This window comes from Oncorhynchus mykiss, chromosome 8 (genome assembly GCF_057628025.1).
Source record: "Oncorhynchus mykiss isolate SJ-2025 chromosome 8, ASM5762802v1, whole genome shotgun sequence".
NCBI classification, from domain to species: domain Eukaryota; kingdom Metazoa; phylum Chordata; class Actinopteri; order Salmoniformes; family Salmonidae; genus Oncorhynchus; species Oncorhynchus mykiss.
The window spans coordinates 9,216,546-9,238,448 of NC_143029.1; the positions used below are offsets into that span (position 1 = coordinate 9,216,546).

Here is a 21,903-nt window from a genome sequence, read left to right on the forward strand (position 1 = left end):
AGTCACAGTGATCAGGTATTCTGCCACTGTGTACACTCTTGTTAGGGCCAAATAGCATCCTAGTTTGTGCAGTTGTTAATTCTTTCCAATGTGTCAAGTAATTATCTTTTTATTTTTTTCGTGATTTGGAACACGATTTGGAAATATCTGGCTCATTGTTCTATCTTTGGTAGAGTCATCTACATTAGTAGTTCTCTGTCGCTCTCTAGTGGGTCATTTTGTCCAAAAAGCGACTGCGCACGCATACAACCCCCGCACCGGCTTCTGACGTACAACAAAATGGCGGCGTCCATGTTACGATGACTAATTCAATATAAATATAAAACGAGTTAATCGATTGTTGATAGTGTTACTCATTATTCAGTCTACATGATAAAGGTAATTGTGCTTATTTTCAGATTTTAGACCACGTACGTTAGACATGCGTGTGTTTTGGATTAGTTGAAATGTCATTAGCTGGCGTTAGCCTCTCGAGGGAGTGCTAAAGTTAAGTTTAGCAAGTTAACTTAGCTAGCTAACGTTAGCAACTTCGGCCTGAAAGCTAGTAAGCTAGCTAGAATGATAAAGGTAAACATCCTTCTAGCTAGCTTACAACACTATATGTTTGTGATATGTTTCGTTTTTATAACTCTAGCTAGCTAGCTTACTAGCTAACGTTACCCTATTTCTTCATCCAAGATGACAAAACACCATTCATTCATGCTGTGAATGATCCCTTCCTCCTCGGTTGCCAGTCTTCTAGTTCAGCGGCTCCATCACCCTCCTCGCTTCTCCAGATGAAGGAAAACAACCACCCCGCTAGTGGTCAAGCCTTCCTGGACCATATCAAGCCATGCTGGTACTGGGACAAGAAGGACCTGGCCCACACCCCGTCCCAGTCCGAGGGCCTGGACCCAGCCACCGAGGCCCGGTACCGCAGGGAGGGGGCCCGGTTCATATTTGATGTGGGGACCAGACTTGGACTGTATCCTTTTACACACTAGATATTGGAAAGTCATTTCATTTAGGGGCAGTGCTCGGTGACATCACAAAAAAAAATTATTACAGGTTCACAATATTATTAACATTCAATATATCAAAATATATAACCATACACAAGGAAAGTGATAAATATTTACAATGATGTATACTGTGTACTGAGTGTATAAAACATTTTAAGGACACCTTCCTAATATTTAGCTGCATCCCCACTTTTGTTCTCAGAGCAACCAGAACAACCTCAATTCATTGGGCCACAGGGATGTAGGCCCATGTTGACTCCAATGCTTCCCATAGTTTGTCAAGTTGTCTGAATGGCCTTTGGGTGGTGGACCATTCTTGATACAGACAGGAAACTGTTGAACATGGAAAGAAACCGCAGCGTTGCAGTTCTTGACACAACCCGGTGCGCCTGGCACTTATTACCATTACCCTGTTCAGAGGCACTTAAATATTTTGTCTTGCCCAATAACCCTCTGAATGGCACACATACACAATTCATGTCACAAGGCTTAAAAGTCCTTCTTTAACCTGTTTCTGCCACTTCATCTACACTGATTGAAGTGGATTTAACAAGTGACATCAATAAGGGATCATAGCTTTCACCTGGTCAGGCTATGTCATGGAAAGAGCAGATGTCCTTAATGTTTTGTACTCTCAGTGTATATTCAATTAGGGTAAAAAAAACAACAACTCGTTTTTACATTTTAGAACTAAAAATGGTTTCAAGTCCTCCTCCTGGTTGGTTGAATTTACCCTTAACTCTGTTATCAGACATTATGACACCTTGGCAACAGGTATCATCTACTTCCACCGCTTCTACATGTTTCACTCCTTCAAACAGTTCCCCAGATATGTGAGTATAGCCTTTACAGTACTGGTGTCACTATGCATAAGGGATTTCTGCAATGTTCATTAGTACTATTATCATTTACATTTAGCAGACACACTTAGCCAAAGGGACTTGCAATGCTATACTTGCCTTCACAAATCGGAATGATTGAACACAGTCATGTTGTCAACATTTTAATCTCAGTGGTGCATACCTGTGCTGGGATTAAATGGTGAGTGAGACCTGTGTATTGTGTACAGTTCCTTCAGAAAGTATTCACACCCCTTTACTTTTTTCCATATTTTGTTGTCTTACAGCCTGATATTTAAAATTGATTAAATTGAGATGTTTTGGTCACTGGCCTACACACAATACCCCATAATGTCAAAGTTGAGTTATGTTTTAAGACATTTTTTACTAATTCATTAAAAATGAAAAATGTTTACGTCAATAAGTATTCAACACCTTCGTTATGGCCTAAATAAATTCAAGAGTGAAAATGTGCTTAACAAGTCATTTACGTTGCACGAACTCACTCTGTGTGCAATAATAGTGTTTATCTCCACACATACAATTATCTGTAAGGTCCCTCTGTCGAGCAGTGAATTTCAACCACAAACACCAGGGAGGTTATCCAATGCTCGCAAAGAACTTGCAGACATTGAATTTCCCTTTTGAGCATGGTGAAGTTATTCATGACACTCTGAATGCTGTGTCAATATCAAATCAGTTTTATTTATATAGCCCTTCTTACATCAGCTGATCTTTTTTTATTCAACTAGGCAAGTCAGTTAAGAACAAATTCTTATTTTCAATGACGGCCTAGGAACAGTGGGTTAACTGCCTGTTCAGGGTTTGCAACCTTCCGGTTACTAGTCCAACGCTCTAACCACTAGGCTATCCTGCCGCCCCATATATCAAAGTGCTGTACAGAAACCCAGCCTAAAACCCCCAAACAGCAAGCAATGCAGATGTAGAAGCACGTTGGCTAGGGAAAAACTCCCCAGAAAGGCCAATACATACCCAGTCACGACAACGATACAGGCGTCCTTTCTAACTCTGTTGCCGAGAAGAAGAAAAGCACCCAGGGATTTCATCACGAGGCCAATGGTGACTTTAAAACAGTTGCCTAGCTTAATGGCTGTGATAGGAGAAAACTGAGGATGGATCAACAACATTGTAGTTACTCCACAATACTAACCTAATTATCCTGTTATCCTGTTTGGCACTAAAATAATACTGCAAAAAGTGTGGCAAAGCAATTAAAGTTGCACGATGCAGAAATCGCTCCGCCATTTCCTGGTTGCTAAAACTCTAATAGTTCCCCTAATTTCAGTTTGTGACAATGTGTAGGGAATCATTGTACCATGAAAACCGCAGTGAAATAATATATTTTCCAGAATACAAAGTGCTATGTTTGGCGCAAATCCAATACAACACATTACTGAGTAACACTCCATATTTTCAAGTATGGTGGTGGCTGTGTCATGTTATGGGAATGCTTCTAATTTTTAAGGACTGGGAAGTTTTTCAGGATGAAAAAAATAAATGGAATGGAGCTAAGCACTGGCGGTTTCCACCAGACATTGTGAAATTAATTCACCTTTCTGCAGGACAATAACCTTAAACACAAGGCCAAATATACACTGGATTTGCTTCGCAAGAAGACAGTGAATGTTCCTGAGTGGCCTAGTTACGGTTTTGACTTAAATCGGCTTGAAAATCTATGGCAAGACTTGAAAATGGTTGTCTAGCAATGATCAACTTAACAAAGCTTGAATAATAAAAAATTAAAAAAATTGCAAAAATTGTACAATCCAGGTGTGGAAAGCTCTTAGACTTACCCAGAAAGACTCACAGCTGTCATCACTGCCAAAAGTGATTCTAATATGTGAATACTTATGTAAATTAGGTATTTCATTTTCAATACATTTGCAAACATTTCTAAAATCATATTTTCACTTTGTCATTATGGTGTATAGTGTAAAGATGGGTGAGGAAAAACCATTTTAAACCCATTTTGAAGTCAGGCTGTAACACAACAACATGTGGAATAAGTCACAGGGGGTATGAATACTTCCTGAAGGCACCCTGTCTCCAGGTGACAGGTGCGTGTTGTCTCTTCCTGGCTGGGAAAGTGGAGGAGACTCCTAAGAAATGTAAAGACATCATCAAGACGGCTCGCAGCTTACTGAACGACGTACAGTTCGCCCAGTTTGGAGACGACCCAAAGGTGAGAAATATCTTACTCCATTCACTCTTCTCCTTCCTCTGTTTGTACAGTGAAGTCCTGCTGGTAACCTTGTCACACGTGCTAACCCAAACGAAACTGTGCTAGCTCGATAATAGGCTTTTCTTTTCACAGTGTCCTTTTCAGCACAGTTCCAACCATAAAATGGTGTCCCCCATGTACTTAACACACGTCTAATTAGCGACGTCGTATTATACAGTGCTCTCCATTAGTCTTCTTTTGTATCGGCATTAGCACAGTAAACTTGAAAAACCCCAAAAAAGTAAGATCCATGTTGCGCGCCTTGGTTTAAAAACTCTCTGGGTTGTACCAAAACAATTACATCATATCTGCATTCCTCCATATGCACCTTCAAGATTACGGTGGATGCTTAGCCAGGCCAAGTCAATACTGCTAGATTTTTTTTTGTAGTAGTGTGAAAAGCCCTTGTGTTTCCTTAACTTTACGCTCTTGCTTGGGTCCTGGGATGTATCCTAGGATTTTCGCCATCAACAGGAAGAGGTTATGGTGCTAGAGAGGATCCTGCTACAGACGATCAAGTTTGACCTGCAAGTGGAACACCCTTACATGTTCCTGCTGCGATACGCCAAACAGCTCAAAGGTCTGAAAGGTGGTGTTTCCATCTTAGTTTGACTTCATTTCCAACTTTTCATTTCCAACTTTTCATTTCCAACTGTCTTTGTTTTATTCTAGGTGACAAAACCAAAGTTCAGAAGCTGGTGCAGATGGCCTGGACCTTTGTCAACGACAGGTGGGCCAAACATAACACAATAGTTTGGACTCCTTACCGTGTCTCTAGTTACGTCTGACCTGAAGGCTTGTATGTTGTTACAGGTCTCCTATGTATACTCCTGTTTCCTGTCATATACAGTGCATTGCGAAAGTATTCGGCCCCCTTGAACTTTGCGACCTTTTGCCACATTTCAGGCTTCAAACATAAAGATATAAAACTGTATTTTTTTGTGAAGAATCAACAACAAGTGGGACACAATCATGAAGTGGAACGACATTTATTGGATATTTCAAACTTTTTTAACAAATCAAAAACTGAAAAATTGGGCGTGCAAAATTATTCAGCCCCCTTAAGTTAATACTTTGTAGCGCCATCTTTTGCTGCGATTACAGCTGTAAGTCGCTTGGGGTATATGTCTATCACATATACCCCAACATTTTTTGACATTTTTTCCCATTCCTCCTTGCAAAACAGCTCGAGCTCAGTGAGGTTGGATGGAGAGCATTTGTGAACAGCAGTTTTCAGTTCTTTCCACAGATTCTCGATTGGATTCAGGTCTGGACTTTGACTTGGCCATTCGAACACCTGGATATGTTTATTTTTGAACCATTCCATTGTAGATTTTGCTTTATGTTTTGGATCATTGTCTTGTTGGAAGACAAATCTCCGTCCCAGTCTCAGGTCTTTTGCAGACTCCATCAGGTTTTCTTCCAGAATGGTCCTGTATTTGGCTCCATCCATCTTCCCATCAATTTTAACCATCTTCCCTGTCCCTGCTGAAGAAAAGCAGGCCCAAACCATGATGCTGCCACCACCATGTTTGACAGTGGGGATGGTGTGTTCAGAGTGATGAGCTGTGTTGCTTTTACGCCAAACATAACGTCTTGCATTGTTGCCAAAAAGTTCCAATTTTGGTTTCATCTGACCAGAGCAACTTCTTCCACATGTTTGGTGTGTCTCCCAGGTGGCTTGTGGCAAACTTTAAACAACACTTTTTATGGATATCTTTAAGAAATGGCTTTCTTCTTGCCACTCTTCCATAAAGGGCTGATTTGTGCAATATACGACTGATTGTTGTCCTATGGACAGAGTCTCCCACCTCAGCTGTAGATCTCTGCAGTTCATCCAGAGTGATCATGGGCCTCTTGGCTGCATCTCTGATCAGTCTTCTCCTTGTATGAGCTGAAAGTTTAGAGGGACGGCCAGATCTTGGTAGATTTGCAGTGGTCTGATACTCCTTCCATTTCAATATTATCGCTTGCACAGTGCTCCTTGGGATGTTTAAAGCTTGGGAAATATTTTTGTATCCAAATCCGGCTTTAAACTTCTTCACAACAGTATCTCGGACCTGCCTGGTGTGTTCCTTGTTCTTCATGATGCTCTCTGCGCTTTTGACGGACCTCTGAGACTATCACAGTGCAGGTGCATTTATACGGAGACTTGATTACACACAGGTGGATTGTATTTATCATCATTAGTCATTTAGGTCAACATTGTATCATTCAGAGATCCTCACTGAACTTCTGGAGAGAGTTTGCTGCACTGAAAGTAAAGGGGCTGAATAATTTTGCACGCCCAATTTTTCAGTTTTTGATTTGTTAAAAAAGTTTGAAACATCCAATAAATGTCGTTCCACTTCATGATTGTGTCCCACTTGTTGTTGATTCTTCACAAAAAAAAATACAGTTTTATATCTTTATGTTTGAAGCCTGAAATGTGGCAAAAGGTCGCAAAGTTCAAGGGGGCCGAATACTTTCGCAAGGCACTGTATAGTACCTCACCTTAGTGTCTCTAGTTACATCTGACCTGAAGGCTTGTATGTTGTTACAGGTCTCCTATGTATACTCCTGTTTCCTGTCATATATAGTACCTCACCTTACAGTGTCTCTAGTTACGTCTGACCCGAAGGCTTGTATGTTGTTACAGGTCTCCTATGTATACTCCTGTTTCCTGTCATATATAGTACCTCACCTTACAGTGTCTCTAGTTACATCTGACCTGAAGGCTTGTATGTTGTTACAGGTCTCCTATGTATACTCCTGTTTCCTGTCATATATAGTACCTCATCTTACAGTGGTTGGTTCTCTCCTTCTCTCATCTTACAGTATTCATTGAGGAGTATTGTACGACTTTGTATTTGCCTCCACATCTAAACTGCTCTCTCTCTCTGTTCCTACCTCTCTCTCCCCCCAGTCTGTGCACCATGCTGTCCCTGCAGTGGGAACCAGAGATCATAGCTGTAGCAGTCATGTACCTGGCTGGACGGCTGTGTAAGTTTGACATCCAGGAGTGGACGTCCAAGCAGTCGTCACGGCGATGGTGGGAGCAGTTTGTCCAGGACGTCCCAGTGGAGCTGCTGGAAGGTATAGACAGGAAGTCTCTGACAGGATCTAGTGGAATATGTAACGCTGTATATTTGCCTTTCTGGACCTGCCTTCCAACATTGTGAGAGAGAAGAAGTTATTGATCTTTGTGTAAAAACATTTATTTGTAATGTAACAATTTCATATTTTTTTCTTTTGTCTCGTAGGGCTGAATCCTAAATTGAGATCTGTTCCCATAACTAAGCAAATCGCTTATTGACATGATTTATGCAACATGTCCAATGTGTAGCATATTTATCAAGTTAGAATTCGACCCATATTGTCCCTGTCTGCCGAACCTCGCCTCTCCTACCTAATCTCTCTCTTCCCAGACATCTGTCACCAGATCCTGGACCTGTACTCCCAGGGGAAGACTCCCATCCCTCCAGGCCTGGAGCAGGAGACCAAGCAGAGAGGTCCACCCCACTCCCCGGTCCCTGCCCCTCCTCCAGTCCCAGAACCTCCAAAGGACCAGCCTCCAGGGGGTGCTCCACCGCCCCCTCCACCCAAGAAGAACTCACCCCAGGGCAGCCCACCACGCCAGCTTAAACGCACACATGTGAGTGTGTGTTGTATGCCTTACTGCGTTGTCCCTGGATGTTTCAGCTCAGCTGGTGATAAAGAAAACCCACTTTTCCATCTGGGGATCAATACAGTTTATTCATTAATTCAATAAATTATCAATTAACTCATTCATTCATTCATTTGTGTGTAGTATCTGTGGATAAAAGTGATCATTCAACCACCCTGACATCATAGTTTCTCTATAGTTTCTCTATAGTTCTGTAGTAGCTTACCATAACTAAAGTGCTCAGAGGTCAAATTTGGTGCTTGTATTGTGTGCCTGCTTGAAGCAGCAGTGTATGTGAGTGACTATCTCTCTTTTTGTCTTCTCAGAGTTCTCTGAAAGAGGAACCTAAACCACCAGAACAAGTGGGTTGTAAGATTCCACGGTTGGAGAGCCCTATGCCCCCCCTGCCCACTTCACAACCCCCTCCTGGTGAGTGTCTCTTGGGTCGTTCCTCCTCAAAAAGCACCAGAAAGAAGATTTCAAAACCCACCCTCTCAGATTGTTCTGAAATCGCTTCTGTAGTTAGTAACAGATACCATTAGCATTCCGAAACTATAATTTGATCATTGAGAAATTAAGATAATTGTTTGCACCCAATTTGACCATTTAAATTTATATCTTATATATATACATCTTCAATAAATACTGTATATTACCCAATGTCTGATTTGGACCAAAGTTCTTCCTACCAATGAGACATGAGAAATCCCCTAAAACATTCTCCACACCCCATGCCAATCTCACCCCAACAACCAGTATCAGTTCTCGGTGTTTGACAAGTAGTATGAAGCTGTGGCTTGGAGTATTGCTTCTTCATACTATATAATGTATTCCCTGGGAATCTGGTTGTTTTTTGCCCCTGTTCAGTGACATTAGTAATTGAAGCTGCTCGCTTAAGTAGTGTGGAAGTACCAGGTTTGATCACTAAATGTTCCCGTGACCACACACAATCCATTTTTTTTATCATGAGCCAAGTCTATTGGTTTTCTACCCAAAGTTGCAAAAGAAATGTTGTGATCTCCTAGTGGTTAGAGCGTTGGACTAGTAACCGGAAAGTTGCAAGTTCAAACGCCCGAGCTGACATGGTACAAATCTGTCGTTCTGCCCCTGAACAAGGCAGTTAACCCACTGTTCCTAGGGCCGTCATTGAAAATAAGAATTTGTTCTTAACTGACTTGCCTAGTTAAATAAAGGTAAAATAAATAAAACATCTATTTAATAAACACAAGACACCAGCAAAATGAATAAAAGAAGGAACAGCAACATCTAGTGGTCAAAGCCTGGTACTTCCACACTACTTTATGGTAAATAATGCAAGCGACTTCAATGACTAATTTCTCTGAACAGGGGGAAAAAGCCATCATATTCACAGGGAATACATTACATAGTATGGTGAAACAATACTCCAAGCTGCAGCTTCATACAACATACTTCAAACATAGAGAACTGATATTGTATACTTGTTGTTGGGGTGGAATTGTCATTGAGTGTGGGGGGGGGGGGGGGGGGGTCAGTGGGTGTCTTGACAAACAAAATGTATTCCACATGTCTTACTCATTGGTAGGAAGAAGTTTGGTTCAAATCAGAATTTGAGTACTTTATTTATTGAACATCATCGGAATCCTATAAATTAAATTGGTTGCAATCAATAAGATTCATTTCTCAGAGATTAAAATTACATTTCAGCAAAATAATGTTTTAGGAATGCGATTCTTACCTGTTCTAAGAACAGTAACAATTTCAGAACTAGCTGAGATGATGATGGGTGTCTTGGCTTGCTGAAATGACACGGAACAGGTCTTACTTCTCAGTAGTTTCTCATCATTTTCCAAGATGGCGTAGCAGTCAGACGTCCTTTGTCCTCGTTTTATCGTGTCCCGTGTATATATCTTTTTATACGCATATCTTTTTTTTTTCTAAAACTCAACTTCAAAACATTCCTGCAACCCGCCTCACCCAATGTGGTGCGGATCAGTTTTTTTCTAAAGTATTATTCACCTCGAATAAGGAATCCCACAACAGAAGCTAGCCAGCTCACTAGCTAGCAGTCAGCTAATCACTGCTAGCGGTCCACAGCTAACCTTTAGCTCGGAAAGCTCCCGCCAGTTTGTACAACGCGACTCAAACCAGAGCATACCGGACCTATTTTCTCTCCATATCCCCGGATTCCTACCGCAAGCTCTGGACATTTTCACCTGGATCTTCGCAGCTAGCTAGCTGCTATCCGACTACTGGCTAACGTTTTTCCCGGAGTAAGCACCAATTAGCCTGCAGCCCATGCTAGGCCCTTTCTCCCAGCTTGCTAGAGGCCCATCAGCCACTCCTGGGCTACAATACCCGGACCCCTTCTACTGCCTGTACGTGGCACGGAACCCTGCCGATCCTTAATGACTGGACTACGACTTTATCTACTCGAGGGGGTACTCAACTGACCTCTACATCGCGACCACCCCTGAATGCGCACCCCTCTGCTACTCAGAACCCTACTAATCCATCACGACTGGTCTATTGACGTCACCAACGCGGAGACCAAAACAGACTTTACTCTGTCGAGATGCCCCTCTAAGGCCCTTTTGCTAGCTTGCTAGCCCCGGTCTGCTAGCTTGTAGCCCCGGCCTGCTAGCTGTCTGAATCGCCGTGTCTCCAGCCAGTCCAACCACTCACTGGACCCCTATTGGTCACCCGGCTACGCATGCCTCTCCATAATATCAATATGCCTTGTCCATTACTCTCCTGGTTAGTGATTATTGTCTTATTTCACTGTAGAGCCTCTAGCCCTGATCAATATGCCTTAACCTACCACCTCCCACATATGCAGTGACATCACCTGGTTTAAACATCTCCAGAGACAATATCTCTCTCAATATCATTACTCGATGCCTAAGTTTACTTCCAATGTACTCACATCCTACCATGCCTTGAATCCATTCTCTCATGCCCAGAAACCTGCTCCTTTTAGCCTTTAGCCGTACCCTCATCCTACTCCTCCTCGGTTCCTCTGGTGATGTAGAGGTTAATCCAGGCCCTGCAGTGCCTAGCTCCACTCCCACTCCCCAGGTGCTCTCATTTGTTGACTTCTGTAACCGTAAAAGCCTTGGTTTCATGCATGTTAACATTAGAAGCCTCCTCCCTAAGTTTGTTTTATTCACTGCTTTAGCACACTCTGCCAACCCTGATGTCCTAGCCGTGTCTGAATTCTGGCTTAGGAACACCAAAAACCCTGAAGTTTCCATCCCTAACTAGAAACAAGTCTCTCACTGTTGCCGCTTGCTATAGACCACCCTCTGCCCCCAGCTGTGCCCTGGACACCATATGTGAATTGATTTCCCCCCGATCTATCTTCAGAGGTCGTGCTGCTAGGTGACCTAAACTGGGACATGCTTAACACCCCGGCCATCCTACAATCTATGCTTGATGCCCAAAATCTCACACAAATGATCAATGAACCCACCAGGTACAACCCCAAATCCGTAAACACTTGCACCCTCATAGATATCATCCTAACCAACCTGCCCTCAAAATACACCTCTGCTGTTTTCAACCACCCCTCATCACTGTTAAACGCTCCCTAAAACACTTCAGCGTGCAGGCATTTCTAATCGACCTGGCCCGGGTATCTTGGAAGGATATTGACCTCATTCCGTCAGTAGAGGATGCCTGGTTAATCTTTAAAAGTGCCTACCTCACCATCTTAAATTAGCATGCCCCATTCAAAAATGTAGAACCAGGAACAGATATAGTCCTTGGTTCTCTCCAGACCTGACTGCCCTTGACCAGCACAAAAACATCCCGTGGAGTTCTGCATTAGCATCGAACAGCCCCTGAGATATGCAACGTTTCAGGGAAGTTAGGAACAAATATACACAGGCAGTTAGGAAAGCCAAGGATAGCTTTTTCAAGCAGAAATTTGCATCCTGTAGCACAAACCCCAAAAAGTTCTGGGACACTGTAAAGTCCATGGAGAATAAGATCATCTCCTCCCAGCTGCCCACTGCACAGAGGATAGGAAACACTGTCACCACCGATAAAATCCACTATAATTGATCATTTCAAAAAGCATTTTTCCATGGCTGGCCATGCTTTCCACCTGGCTACCCCTACCCCGGTCAACAGCCCTGCGCTCCCCACAGCAACTCGCCCAAACCTCCCCCATTTCTCCTTCACCCAAATCCAGATAGCTTATGTTCTGAAAGAGCTGCAAAATCTGGACCCCTACAAATCAGCCGGGCTAGACAATCTGGACCCTTTCTTTCTAAAATGATCTGCCGAAATTGTTGCAACCCCTATTACTAGCCTGTTCAACCTCTTTCGTATCATCTGAGATTCCCAAAGATTTGAAAGCTGCCGCGGTCATCCCCCTCTTCAAAGGGGGAGACACTCTTGACCCAAACTGCTACAGACTTATATCTATTCTACCATGCCTTTCTAAGGTCTTTGAAAGCCAAGTTAACAAACAGATTACCGACCATTTCGAATCTCAGCGCACCTTCTCCACTATGCAATCTGGTTTCAGAGCTAATCATAGGTACACCTCAGCCACGCTCAAGGTCCTAAACGATATCATAACTGCTATCGATAAGAGACATTACTGTGCAGCCGTATTCATCGACCTGGCTAAGGCTTTCGACTCTGTCAATTACAACATTCTTATTGGCAGACTCAACAGCCTTGGTTTCTCAAATGATTCCCTCGCCTGGTTCACCAACTACTTCTCTGATAGAGTTCAGTATGTCAAATCGAAGGGCCTGTTGTCCGGACCTCTGGCAGTCTCTATGGGGGTGCCACAGAGTTCAATTCTCGGGCCGACTCTCTTCTCTGTATACGTCAATGATGTCGCTCTAGCTGCTGGTGATTCTTTGATCCACCTCTACGCAGACGACACCATTCTGTATATTTCTGGCACGTCTTTGGACACTGTGTTAACTAACCTCCAGATGAGCTTCAATGCCATACAACTCTCCTTCCGTGGCCTCCGACTGCTCTTAAATGCAAGTAAAACTAAATGCATGCTTTTCAACCGATCGCTGCCCGCACCTGCCCGCCTGTCCAGCATCACTACTCTGGACGGCTCTGACTTAGAATATGTGGACAACTACAAATACCTAGGTGTCTGGTTAGACTGTAAACTCTCCTTCCAGACTCGAATTAAACATGTCCAATCCAAAATTAAATCTAGAATCGGCTTCCTATTTCGCAACAAAGCATCCTTCACTCATGCTGCCAAACATAGCCTCGTAAAACTGACCATCCTACCAATCCTCAACTTCGGCGATGTCATTTACAGAATAGCCTACAACACTCTACTCAACAAACTGGATGCAGTCTATCACAGTGCAATCCACTTTGTCACCAAAGCCCCATATACTACCCACCACTGCGACCTGTATGCTCTCGTTGGCTGGCCCTCACTTCATACTCGTCGCCAAACCCACTGGCTCCAGGTTATCTACAAGTCTCTGCTAGGTAAAGCCCTGCCTTATCTCAGCTCCCTGGTCACCATAGCAGCACCCACCCGTAGCATGAGCTCCAGCAGGTATATCTCACTGGTCACCCCCAAAACCAGTTCTTCCTTTGGCTGCCACTCCTTCCAGTTCTCTGCTGCAATGACTGGAACGAACTGCAAAAATCTCTGAAGCTGGAGACTCTTACCTCCCTCACTAGCTTTAAGCACCAGCTGTCAGAGCAGCTCACAGATTACTGCACCTGTACATAGCCCATCTGTAAACAGCCCATCCAATCGTCCTCATCCCCATACTGTATTTATTTATTTATCTTGCTTCTTTGCACCCCAGTATCTCTACTTGCACATTCATCTTCTGCACATCCTACCATTCCAGTGTTTAACTGCTATATTGTAATTCCTTCGCCACCATGGCCTATTTATTGCCTTACCTCGCTTATCCTATCTCATTTGCACATGCTGTATATAGATTTTTCTACTGTATTATTGACTGTATGTTTGTTTTACTCCATGTGTTGTTGTTGGATGTGTCGAACTGCTTTGCTTTACCTTGGCCAGGTTGCAGTTGCAAATGAGAACTTGTTCTCAACTAGCCAACCTGGTTAAATAAAGGTGAAATGTAAAAAAATATGCAATAACAGCAGTAGCTTCTGATCATCTTTGTCTTATCGGAGAGAATAGCTGGTCAGTTGTTATATGATGGATGAAGTGGCATATTTATGTTGTGTGTTTAATGAGACAGTTGTAGAGATGTGGGTGCAGGGCCTTTCTGTAAGAGCAGAAAACACAACAGGCGTTCCAATCTTTAGGCCTTCTTAGAATCCCAATGTACATAACTAACTTCCCCCCCAGCCTAGTCAGAACACTCCCCACCCCCCCTCCTCCTGCCCTGCTCTCTCAGACCAATCTGATTACTGTTGCAACGAGTACTCCGCAGGGAGTGTAAAGTCTAAACTCTGGGAATACTAGGAATGACTGTCTGGGTAGAAGTGTGTTGGATGTTTTCAGGTCTCAAACTTTTGGTCTTGTTGAACAGGAATTATAACCTATGATTAGGATGGTTTGTTTAGTGGAGTTGGAAATGACATGATTTCTCTCTTTCTTTCCGTCTCTCTCCATAGATCGTAGAGCACCACCGGTCCCTCCTGAAGCAGAGCCAGCCGTGGGGACTGAACCCGTTCCCCCTCCCCCCTCTCATGCCCCACCCCCCCACCAGCCCCCTCCCCTGCCCCACCGCCCCCCTCCTCCTCCTCCCTCTAGTTACATCATGGGAATGTCCACCTCTAGCTCCTACATGTCAGGGGAAGGCTTCCAGAGCCTTCAGTCTATAATGAAGACAGGGGAACCGTCCTACGCCCCCATGCCCCCCAACTACGGTCCCCCCATGCCCTATCACCCTCACGTTTACCCTAACGCCCCACCCCCTGGCCCCCCACCCAGCGCCTACCCACCCCCCAACCTGCCCCCTCCCTCCCCAGCATACCCTCCACCGGGCTACAACCACAGCTACCCTGAGTACCCCCCTCCGCCTCCACGCATGCCCCCTCCAGGGATGGGTATGCCTCCTGGGGTGTACCCCCTGCCACCAGGCCAGCCTCAGGTGCCCCTGCCACCCCCTGGCATGCCCATGAATCATGGGGGATGGATGAGATGAGAGGAAGAGAAATGTGGAAGAAAAGTAGAGGAATGTCTGATGCTTAGCAGTCCTGATCCTGTTGTCAGTCCTGGGTCGTGTTCATTAGGCACCAAACAGAAGAAAGTCCCTCAGTTTGGTTATCTGAACTTGTCCAATAAGAAATACTCCTTTTCGGCTTTCTGTTGCAAAACAGTTTGGTACATTGTGTCCTAATGAGTACGACTCTGGAGTCCACTGGAGATCTTAACAAATAAAGGAGCGATCTGTTTAATGTACATGGTCTTAGAAGAGTTGTGGAATCCCATACATGTACATCTTTATGATCCCTGGAATCTGAACAGGCATTCTGTAGAGATTCTATCAGTTCCACATTCCAAAGGGTTCCTTTTGAGAGTACACGAGGCAGATGATATTGAATCCTTAACATGGTTGAACACATTTTGAGATGAATTGAAAGGAAATACAATTGATATTTAGACTGATGGTCCGGTTAATGCTACAAAAAGGCTGCTTGTTTTTGCTTACATATTTTTTTGTCTGTGTGAAAATAAAATATTTTCAGTAATCAATATTGTGATAACTTTACCTTGTGTGTGGAAAACCAAGTTGGGTTTATCGCGGAAAATACCAAACTTATTTTTTCCTCCTTATTATTTTAATTTAGCTGTGTGATTATTGGTTAATCTGTCAAATGTATTGGACTGGATGTACCCTGTATAATTACAGTAATTGCACTTAAACTGTTACTTGTAGGAGTCATGAACTGAGAGACGTTGGTAACCCATATCTGAACGGCAGGGCGATAGAGCACTGGACAGCCAGGGGTGTATTTGTACATAATGATCAACTTTACTATGTGAAATCTGAGCGATGGGATCTTTTTAGAATGCTTATATCAATAGTGCCTTAATTAGGCTTTACTTTAACAAACTATTTTGTGCTTTCTATACACACACACACACTTTTATGTCTCGTAGGCCCTTGGGATAATAAAATAAATGTATCTTACTTTGAAACGAGTGTTTGTGTAGTGTTATTAGTCTAGCCAGTGTTACTATTACTGCCATGACTCGTTCCTCAACCCTGCTAATTGAGGCTAGTGTTGAGTGTTTTATGTTGTTGTTGACGTGTGTTTGGGGGTGTATTCACTAGGAAGGAACCAAACGGAAGGGGGAGGGACCTACTTGAATATGTCCAATAGAAACTTGTTTCTGTTGCAAAATGTTTTGGACTAATGAGTACACCCCAGGTGAAGTTCAGACTGTCTGCTTCTCAGGTCCTGACCTTAGGAACTATCAGCTTCACTGTTTTGTCTGTTTGTGACCCCCCACCCCTCCCCAAACTACACCCACACATTCACTGACCAGTGGTTTAACCTGTATCCGCTGTATCTGTGTCCACTTTGAAGGTTTTCGCCAATACTGTCAGTCCCATTCCGTTGATCCAACTTGAAATGTTAAGTTTCTCAGACATAAAATACAGTACATTGATCATTCACTATATAAACCAGCAGAGGGCAGGTTTGCTCAAGTTCTGAATTCCGTTCACTTCAGTATGGGAAGGTACTGTATGTGTTTATCAGTTCAGCTCAAGTCAGCATTTCCTGACACATGAATTCAGAGAAGACACAGAATTACAAAGAGAGTAATTGTTTATTTTTTTTCAACTAAAAAAATCATCTAAAAGTGACCTAGTTCAATTACTGTTTTTGTTTTGTTAACTATCACCTACACATATTTGTCTGATCTCAGCGAAATTCATGGGGGGAAAAAAAACCTGTTTACATTCATGCTAGTTGCTATAGGAATAGTTTGCATTAAACACTGTAGGGTCGGTGTCTGAAATAACAACCTATTCCCCATATAGCACAATGCATATGACCAGGGTCAGCACAAGGCAGTGGTCAAAAGTAGTGCACTAGGAAATATATTGTTATTTTGAGACGCAGACTAGGTTCTAGGATCATCATGACTTCTAGTTTAGCACATATATACAGAATAGGAAAAATGCAACAAAGTTCAAAACACAGGTTCCAACTCAAAATCCCATGCAGAGAAAAACGTGGCACATCTCAAATCAAAATGCCAGACTGAAAAGCATTACATCATTATAACATTATATCATTATATCATCATAGCTTCAAATCGGTTGTTCCTAGAAAAAAAAAGGACACTTTTTGAAAATCCATACTTTCATTTTCTTTTTTTGTTGTTGTAGTAGATCCTATTAGAGAGAACCCGAGGAGGACGAATCGTAAGAATGTACGGTCAGAAGCCTCAACGTTCTAATTTGGAAAAACTAATACTAGAGCCAGGAGAGCTTGAGCTGTCAATCATTACCAATTGCCCAATCAAAAGACCTGGATACCAATCAAAATCTCCTGATACGTCAAAATCTTAAACTGGCCAATCACATGACAGCCCTATTATTGGATAGCTCTCCCCATTTTTTTTTTTATCGAAACACCTGGCAATAAATAGCCTTGAACAGTTTGATCATAACAGTACTTATTATTTCATCTGACATCATTATAACTCTTTAAAACGTAGCTGTATCCAAAAACATCTAAGGGAAGACTTGCTCTTTCTCACATTCCAACAGAAGTCATTTTCTACAAAACATGCACAGTCCACTGCTGAAACTCATCTGCTGTATCCACCATGACTAAAAACACAGTCATATTATGCTAATTGAAAATGAAAAGCTTTCCATTTATTTGACAACTTTCTTAGCTTTTAATTAAAATACTGTGTTGTACAGCGGTTTGATTAATGCAATAGTTATTGATGACCAAAAAATAGCCAAATTAGTCTGATCTGTCCTTTATGACAGTAAAGAGAACGTTTCTGAAACATTCTGTCATGAAACTTATTATTTCATATAAAATGAATGCAATACAATGTGTTCAGTAGTCTCCAACCCTGTAGTAACCAGGTGTCATCAGTCTGTTACAGAGAACGTCAGTACACACAGGCAGCCTGACCAAACGTCAACAAAGAATCCCCACGATATCCACAGAGGAGCCACAGGGTCGGGGGAAAAGCTCTCGTTATTTCCCAACCTGAGAAACATGATTGTCTTAGAGCAGACATAACCTTGTACATTTTAGTAAAAAAAAACAAAAAAAAACATTGACTCTTGGCTGAGAGGGTTTAGATTTAAAATGGCCTTGATACGTTTACAGAGCAGATGAAGTAATCATTGGTTTCAACGAACTACAGTAAAAAGATGAGTGGTTACCTTAGAAAGAACCCTGTTCAGTTGTGTGCTTTTGTAAAACATAAAACCCACAAAACAGTCCGTTTATAACACGTGGCCACGCTAGAATAATAATAAAAAACAAAAAGCTCAAAATAAACGATAACAACAACAATGCAGTGCTATGTTTTTTTTTTCGTTTACATATTTTACACTAGTTTTAAAAGTGATCTCTATAATAGTACTGTATTAATAATAGACTTATCTTATGAGCATAGGGCGCTATGTATCATATCACAATGGGTATCACGTATTAACACTTTGGATGCTAATGCTAATTCTGCTAAGGCAAGCATTAGCTAATGCTAATTCTGCTAAAGCTAGCATTAGCTAAGGCTAATTACGCTAAGGCTAGCATTAGCTAATGCTAATTATGCTAATCAACCAGATAAAGGCAAAGCACAACTAACAGAGGAGCTAGCTGTTTTTTTTTATTTATTGGGAAGTACTATGAAGGAGTGGGGTGACATTGCTCCTGGACACTGCTCCACCGTCAGTTCTGTACATTACCTCTAAAGGCTCAAGATCAGGATTGAAGGTGGATGAAGCTGATCCTAGAATTGTCCATACGAGACACTCGTAACCCAAAATGTAACCGTGTCTGACATTATCACAGCGTCACTGTAACATCCTAGAGATCCTATAGCTCTCATCTGAGTTTCTTTCTTTCTTTTTTTAGCATGAAACAAAACAACATAAGAGTTTGGTCTGTAATAGTCATCAGCACTGTGTAAAGTGTAAGCCTGTCTAACTATAAACCTAACATCTGTAATAGTCATCAGCACTGTGTAAAGTGTAAGCCTGTCTGACTATAAACCTAACATCTGTAATACAAGGAAAGTGGCAAATCAGTGAAACTAGCTGCCAGTTATCAACAACACTGGAAGTTCAAACGAAATGTGTGTGTATGGGGAGTTGACTAGTGGTGAGGGAGAGATGGAGAGGTCCATTCTGTGGTTTTCCTGGGTCGTATAATATCCAGTCACATATCCCAGGAGAATGGTGGGTGATGGGACCTATAGTCAGCGGGAGAATGGTGTTATGGGTAGTGTAGGTAGTAGGAATGGGATGGGTCGTATAATATCCAGTCACATATCCCAGGAGAATGGTGGGTGATGGGACCTATAGTCAGCGGGAGAATGGTGTTATGGGTAGTGTAGGTAGTAGGAATGGGATGGGTCGTATAATATCCAGTCACATATCCCAGGAGAATGGTGGGTGATGGGACCTATAGTCAGCGGGAGAATGGTGTTATGGGTAGTAGGAATGGGGAGCATTTAGGAAGGACTCTCTCTCTCTCTCTTTCTCCCTCTCTGGTTGCTATGGACTACATGGGGCCTTTGAACTGGTTACCAGAGAGATGCTGTCTGATAGACGGCTTAGATCCTGCCACGTCGCCCAGCTTTCTCCACACCACCTGCTCACACACGTACGCACACACACGTACGCACGCACACGTACGCACGCACACGTACGCACGCACACGTACGCACGCACACGTACGCACGCACACACATAAAAAGAAAACAAACAAATAAGTTATGTTATGCAACCTTTTTTTATACACAGAAGCTGAAATTCAATCATTTTGATGTTGATGCCCCCAAAACACTATGTGCAGGAAAAGCATCTCTGTCCTCACTTGGTCTTTCACTAACTAAACCCCCGGTGGAATCTCTCTGTCCTCACTTGGTCTTTCACTAACTGAACCCCCGGTGGAATCTCTCTGTCCTCACTTGGTCTTACACTAACTGAACCCCCGGTGGAATCTCTCTGTCCTCACTTGGTCTTTCACTAACTCAACCCCCGGTGGAATCTCTCTGTCCTCACTTGGTCTTTCACTAACTGAATCCCTGAAGGAATCTCTCTGTGTGTGAGATGACAGGACACAGGGGCCCATAGATAATACAGGACACAGGGCCATATAGATAATACAGGACACAGGGCCCCATAGATAATACAGGACCCAGGGCCCCATAGATAATACAGGACACAGGGCCCCATAGATAATACAGGACACAGGCCCCCATAGATAATACAGGACCCAGGGCCCCATAGATAATACAGGACACAGGGCCCCATAGATAACACAGAGCCGGTGTTGTGAAGCTCCCCAGATTCCTATCCTGCCACATCAGTCTGGTCCCTAGAAACTTTTGAATGGGCCCTGAGGACGTGGATATATTTGCCTTCCTCAGCATTCACCTCCCTCTCCTCCCCCCCAAAAACCATGGCACAGCACTGGGTGAAACTCATAAGCTCGGAGCCAGAGTGCGCTGCTTAGACCACAGTGCCACTGCAGCTCATAATGCTCTAGCAAGCAGGGAGAGGACTTAATAATATTTGATGGAAACAGCCCATTGTTTTGAATTATTTGGTTAAATATTATCCCCAACCCATAGCCCTTACATTAACCCCTCGGAATGAAAACCTAAACTTAACCCTTTGAGTTGTTACCGTTTTAACCCTGTAACCATGTGGAATTAACCCTGTTACCAAGTGGAATTAACCCTGTAACCACACAGAATTAACCCTGTAACCACGTGGAATTAACCCTGTTACCAAGTGGAATTAACCCTGTTACCAAGTGGAATTAACCCTGTAACCACATGGAATTAACCCTGTAACCACGTGGAATTAACCCTGTTACCAAGTGGAATTAACCCTGTTACCAAGTGGAATTAACCATGTAACCATGTGGAATTAACCCTGTTACCAAGTGGAATTAACCCTGTTACCAAGTGGAATTAACCCTGTAACCACATGGAATTAACCCTGTAACCACGTGGAATTAACCCTGTTACCAAGTGGAATTAACCCTGTTACCAAGTGGAATTAACCCTGTTACCAAGTGGAATTAACCCTGTCACCACAGAATTAACCCTGTAACTACACAAAATTAACCCTGTAACCATGCGGAATTAACCCTGTAACCACGTGGAATTAACCCTGTAACCACGTGGAATTAACCCTGTTACCAAGTGGAATTAACCCTGTAACCACGTGGAATTAACCCTGTAACCACACAGAATTAACCCTGTAACCACGTGGAATTAACCCTGTAACCACATGGAATTAACCCTGTAACCACGTGGAATTAACCCTGTAACCACACAGAATTAACCCTATAACCACACAGAATTAACCCTGTAACCATGCAGAATTAACCCTGTAACCGTGCAGAATTAACCCTGTAACCGTGCGGAATTAATGCTTTAAAAAAAAAAGTACTTTCATCCATAATACGGCAAATTCCAAAGTGAAACTATGAGATCAGGTTGGCAACATACCTATGTAGGGGCCGGTAGACTAGCTGTCTCTCTGTTTCTCTCTCTGTGTCTCTCTCTCTCTCTGTGAATGTGTCTCTCTTTCTCTGTGTCTCTCTGTGTCTCTCTCGCTCTGTCTCTCTGTGTCTCTCTCTCTCTGTGTCTCTTTCTCTCACTCTCTGTGTCTCTCTCTGTCTCTCTCTCTCACTGTGTCTCTCTGTCTCTCTGTGTCTCTCTCTGTCTCTCTGTGTCTCTTTCTCTCTCTCTCTGTGTCTCTCTCGGTCTCCCTCTGTCTCTAATCAGTAGGCATTTTTTTAATAATGGAGGGAAGAAGCGGAGAAGAGGAGAGGAGGGGTGCTCTGCTCTTTTCCCTGCCTGCTCAGAGAGATGAATTGCTCTGACAGTTGGGCTGCGAGACCCTCTTATAAAATATTCCAACTAGAACACCGCTCCACGATGGGACACAGACACAGAGGAGCAACCAGTGGTGTAGTGGAAGCTGTATGCAGTGGGCATTGCGTATTCTTGATGCTTATGAATGTAGTGTAGTGTGA

General features: G+C 43.0%; 2 protein-coding genes and 1 long non-coding RNA gene across 7 annotated transcripts in view; 1 reads left to right on the top strand and 2 right to left on the bottom strand.

The window, feature by feature from the left end:
* Positions 1-205: 205 nt before the first annotated feature.
* Positions 206-15,841, top strand: LOC110529321 (cyclin-K). 4 transcript variants are annotated; one of them, XM_021611447.3, is made up of 10 exons: positions 206-378; positions 735-964; positions 1,753-1,834; positions 3,912-4,043; positions 4,539-4,671; positions 4,755-4,812; positions 6,988-7,157; positions 7,490-7,716; positions 8,055-8,157; positions 14,311-15,841. In XM_021611447.3, exons 1-10 carry the CDS (start codon positions 370-372, stop codon positions 14,841-14,843), a joined length of 1,677 nt encoding a protein of 558 aa, XP_021467122.2. In that variant the 5' UTR covers positions 206-369; the 3' UTR covers positions 14,844-15,841. The 4 variants fall into 4 exon arrangements, with proteins under 4 accessions (XP_021467122.2, XP_021467123.2, XP_021467124.2 ...); XM_021611448.3 differs by having other exon boundaries at positions 4,539-4,662; XM_021611449.3 differs by having other exon boundaries at positions 241-378; positions 679-964.
* Positions 15,842-16,458: 617 nt separating this feature from the next.
* Positions 16,459-19,134, bottom strand: LOC149981382 (uncharacterized). The gene is made up of 2 exons (XR_016497587.1): positions 18,901-19,134; positions 16,459-18,842 (listed from the first exon to the last, which is right to left on the bottom strand). It is a non-coding gene; the product is annotated as an uncharacterized LOC149981382 (long non-coding RNA).
* The window catches only part of LOC110529325 (coiled-coil domain-containing protein 85C-B), a 99,901-nt gene continuing 97,123 nt past the window's right edge, over positions 19,126-21,903 (bottom strand). Inside the window, exon 6 of one of the 2 annotated variants that reach the window (XM_021611458.3) lies at positions 19,126-19,500. In XM_021611458.3, coding sequence (XP_021467133.1) covers positions 19,411-19,500 — 90 coding nt within the window. In that variant the 3' untranslated portion in view covers positions 19,126-19,410. The remainder of the gene's footprint in view (positions 19,501-21,903) is intronic. The other variant, XM_021611457.3, reaches the window with a different exon arrangement.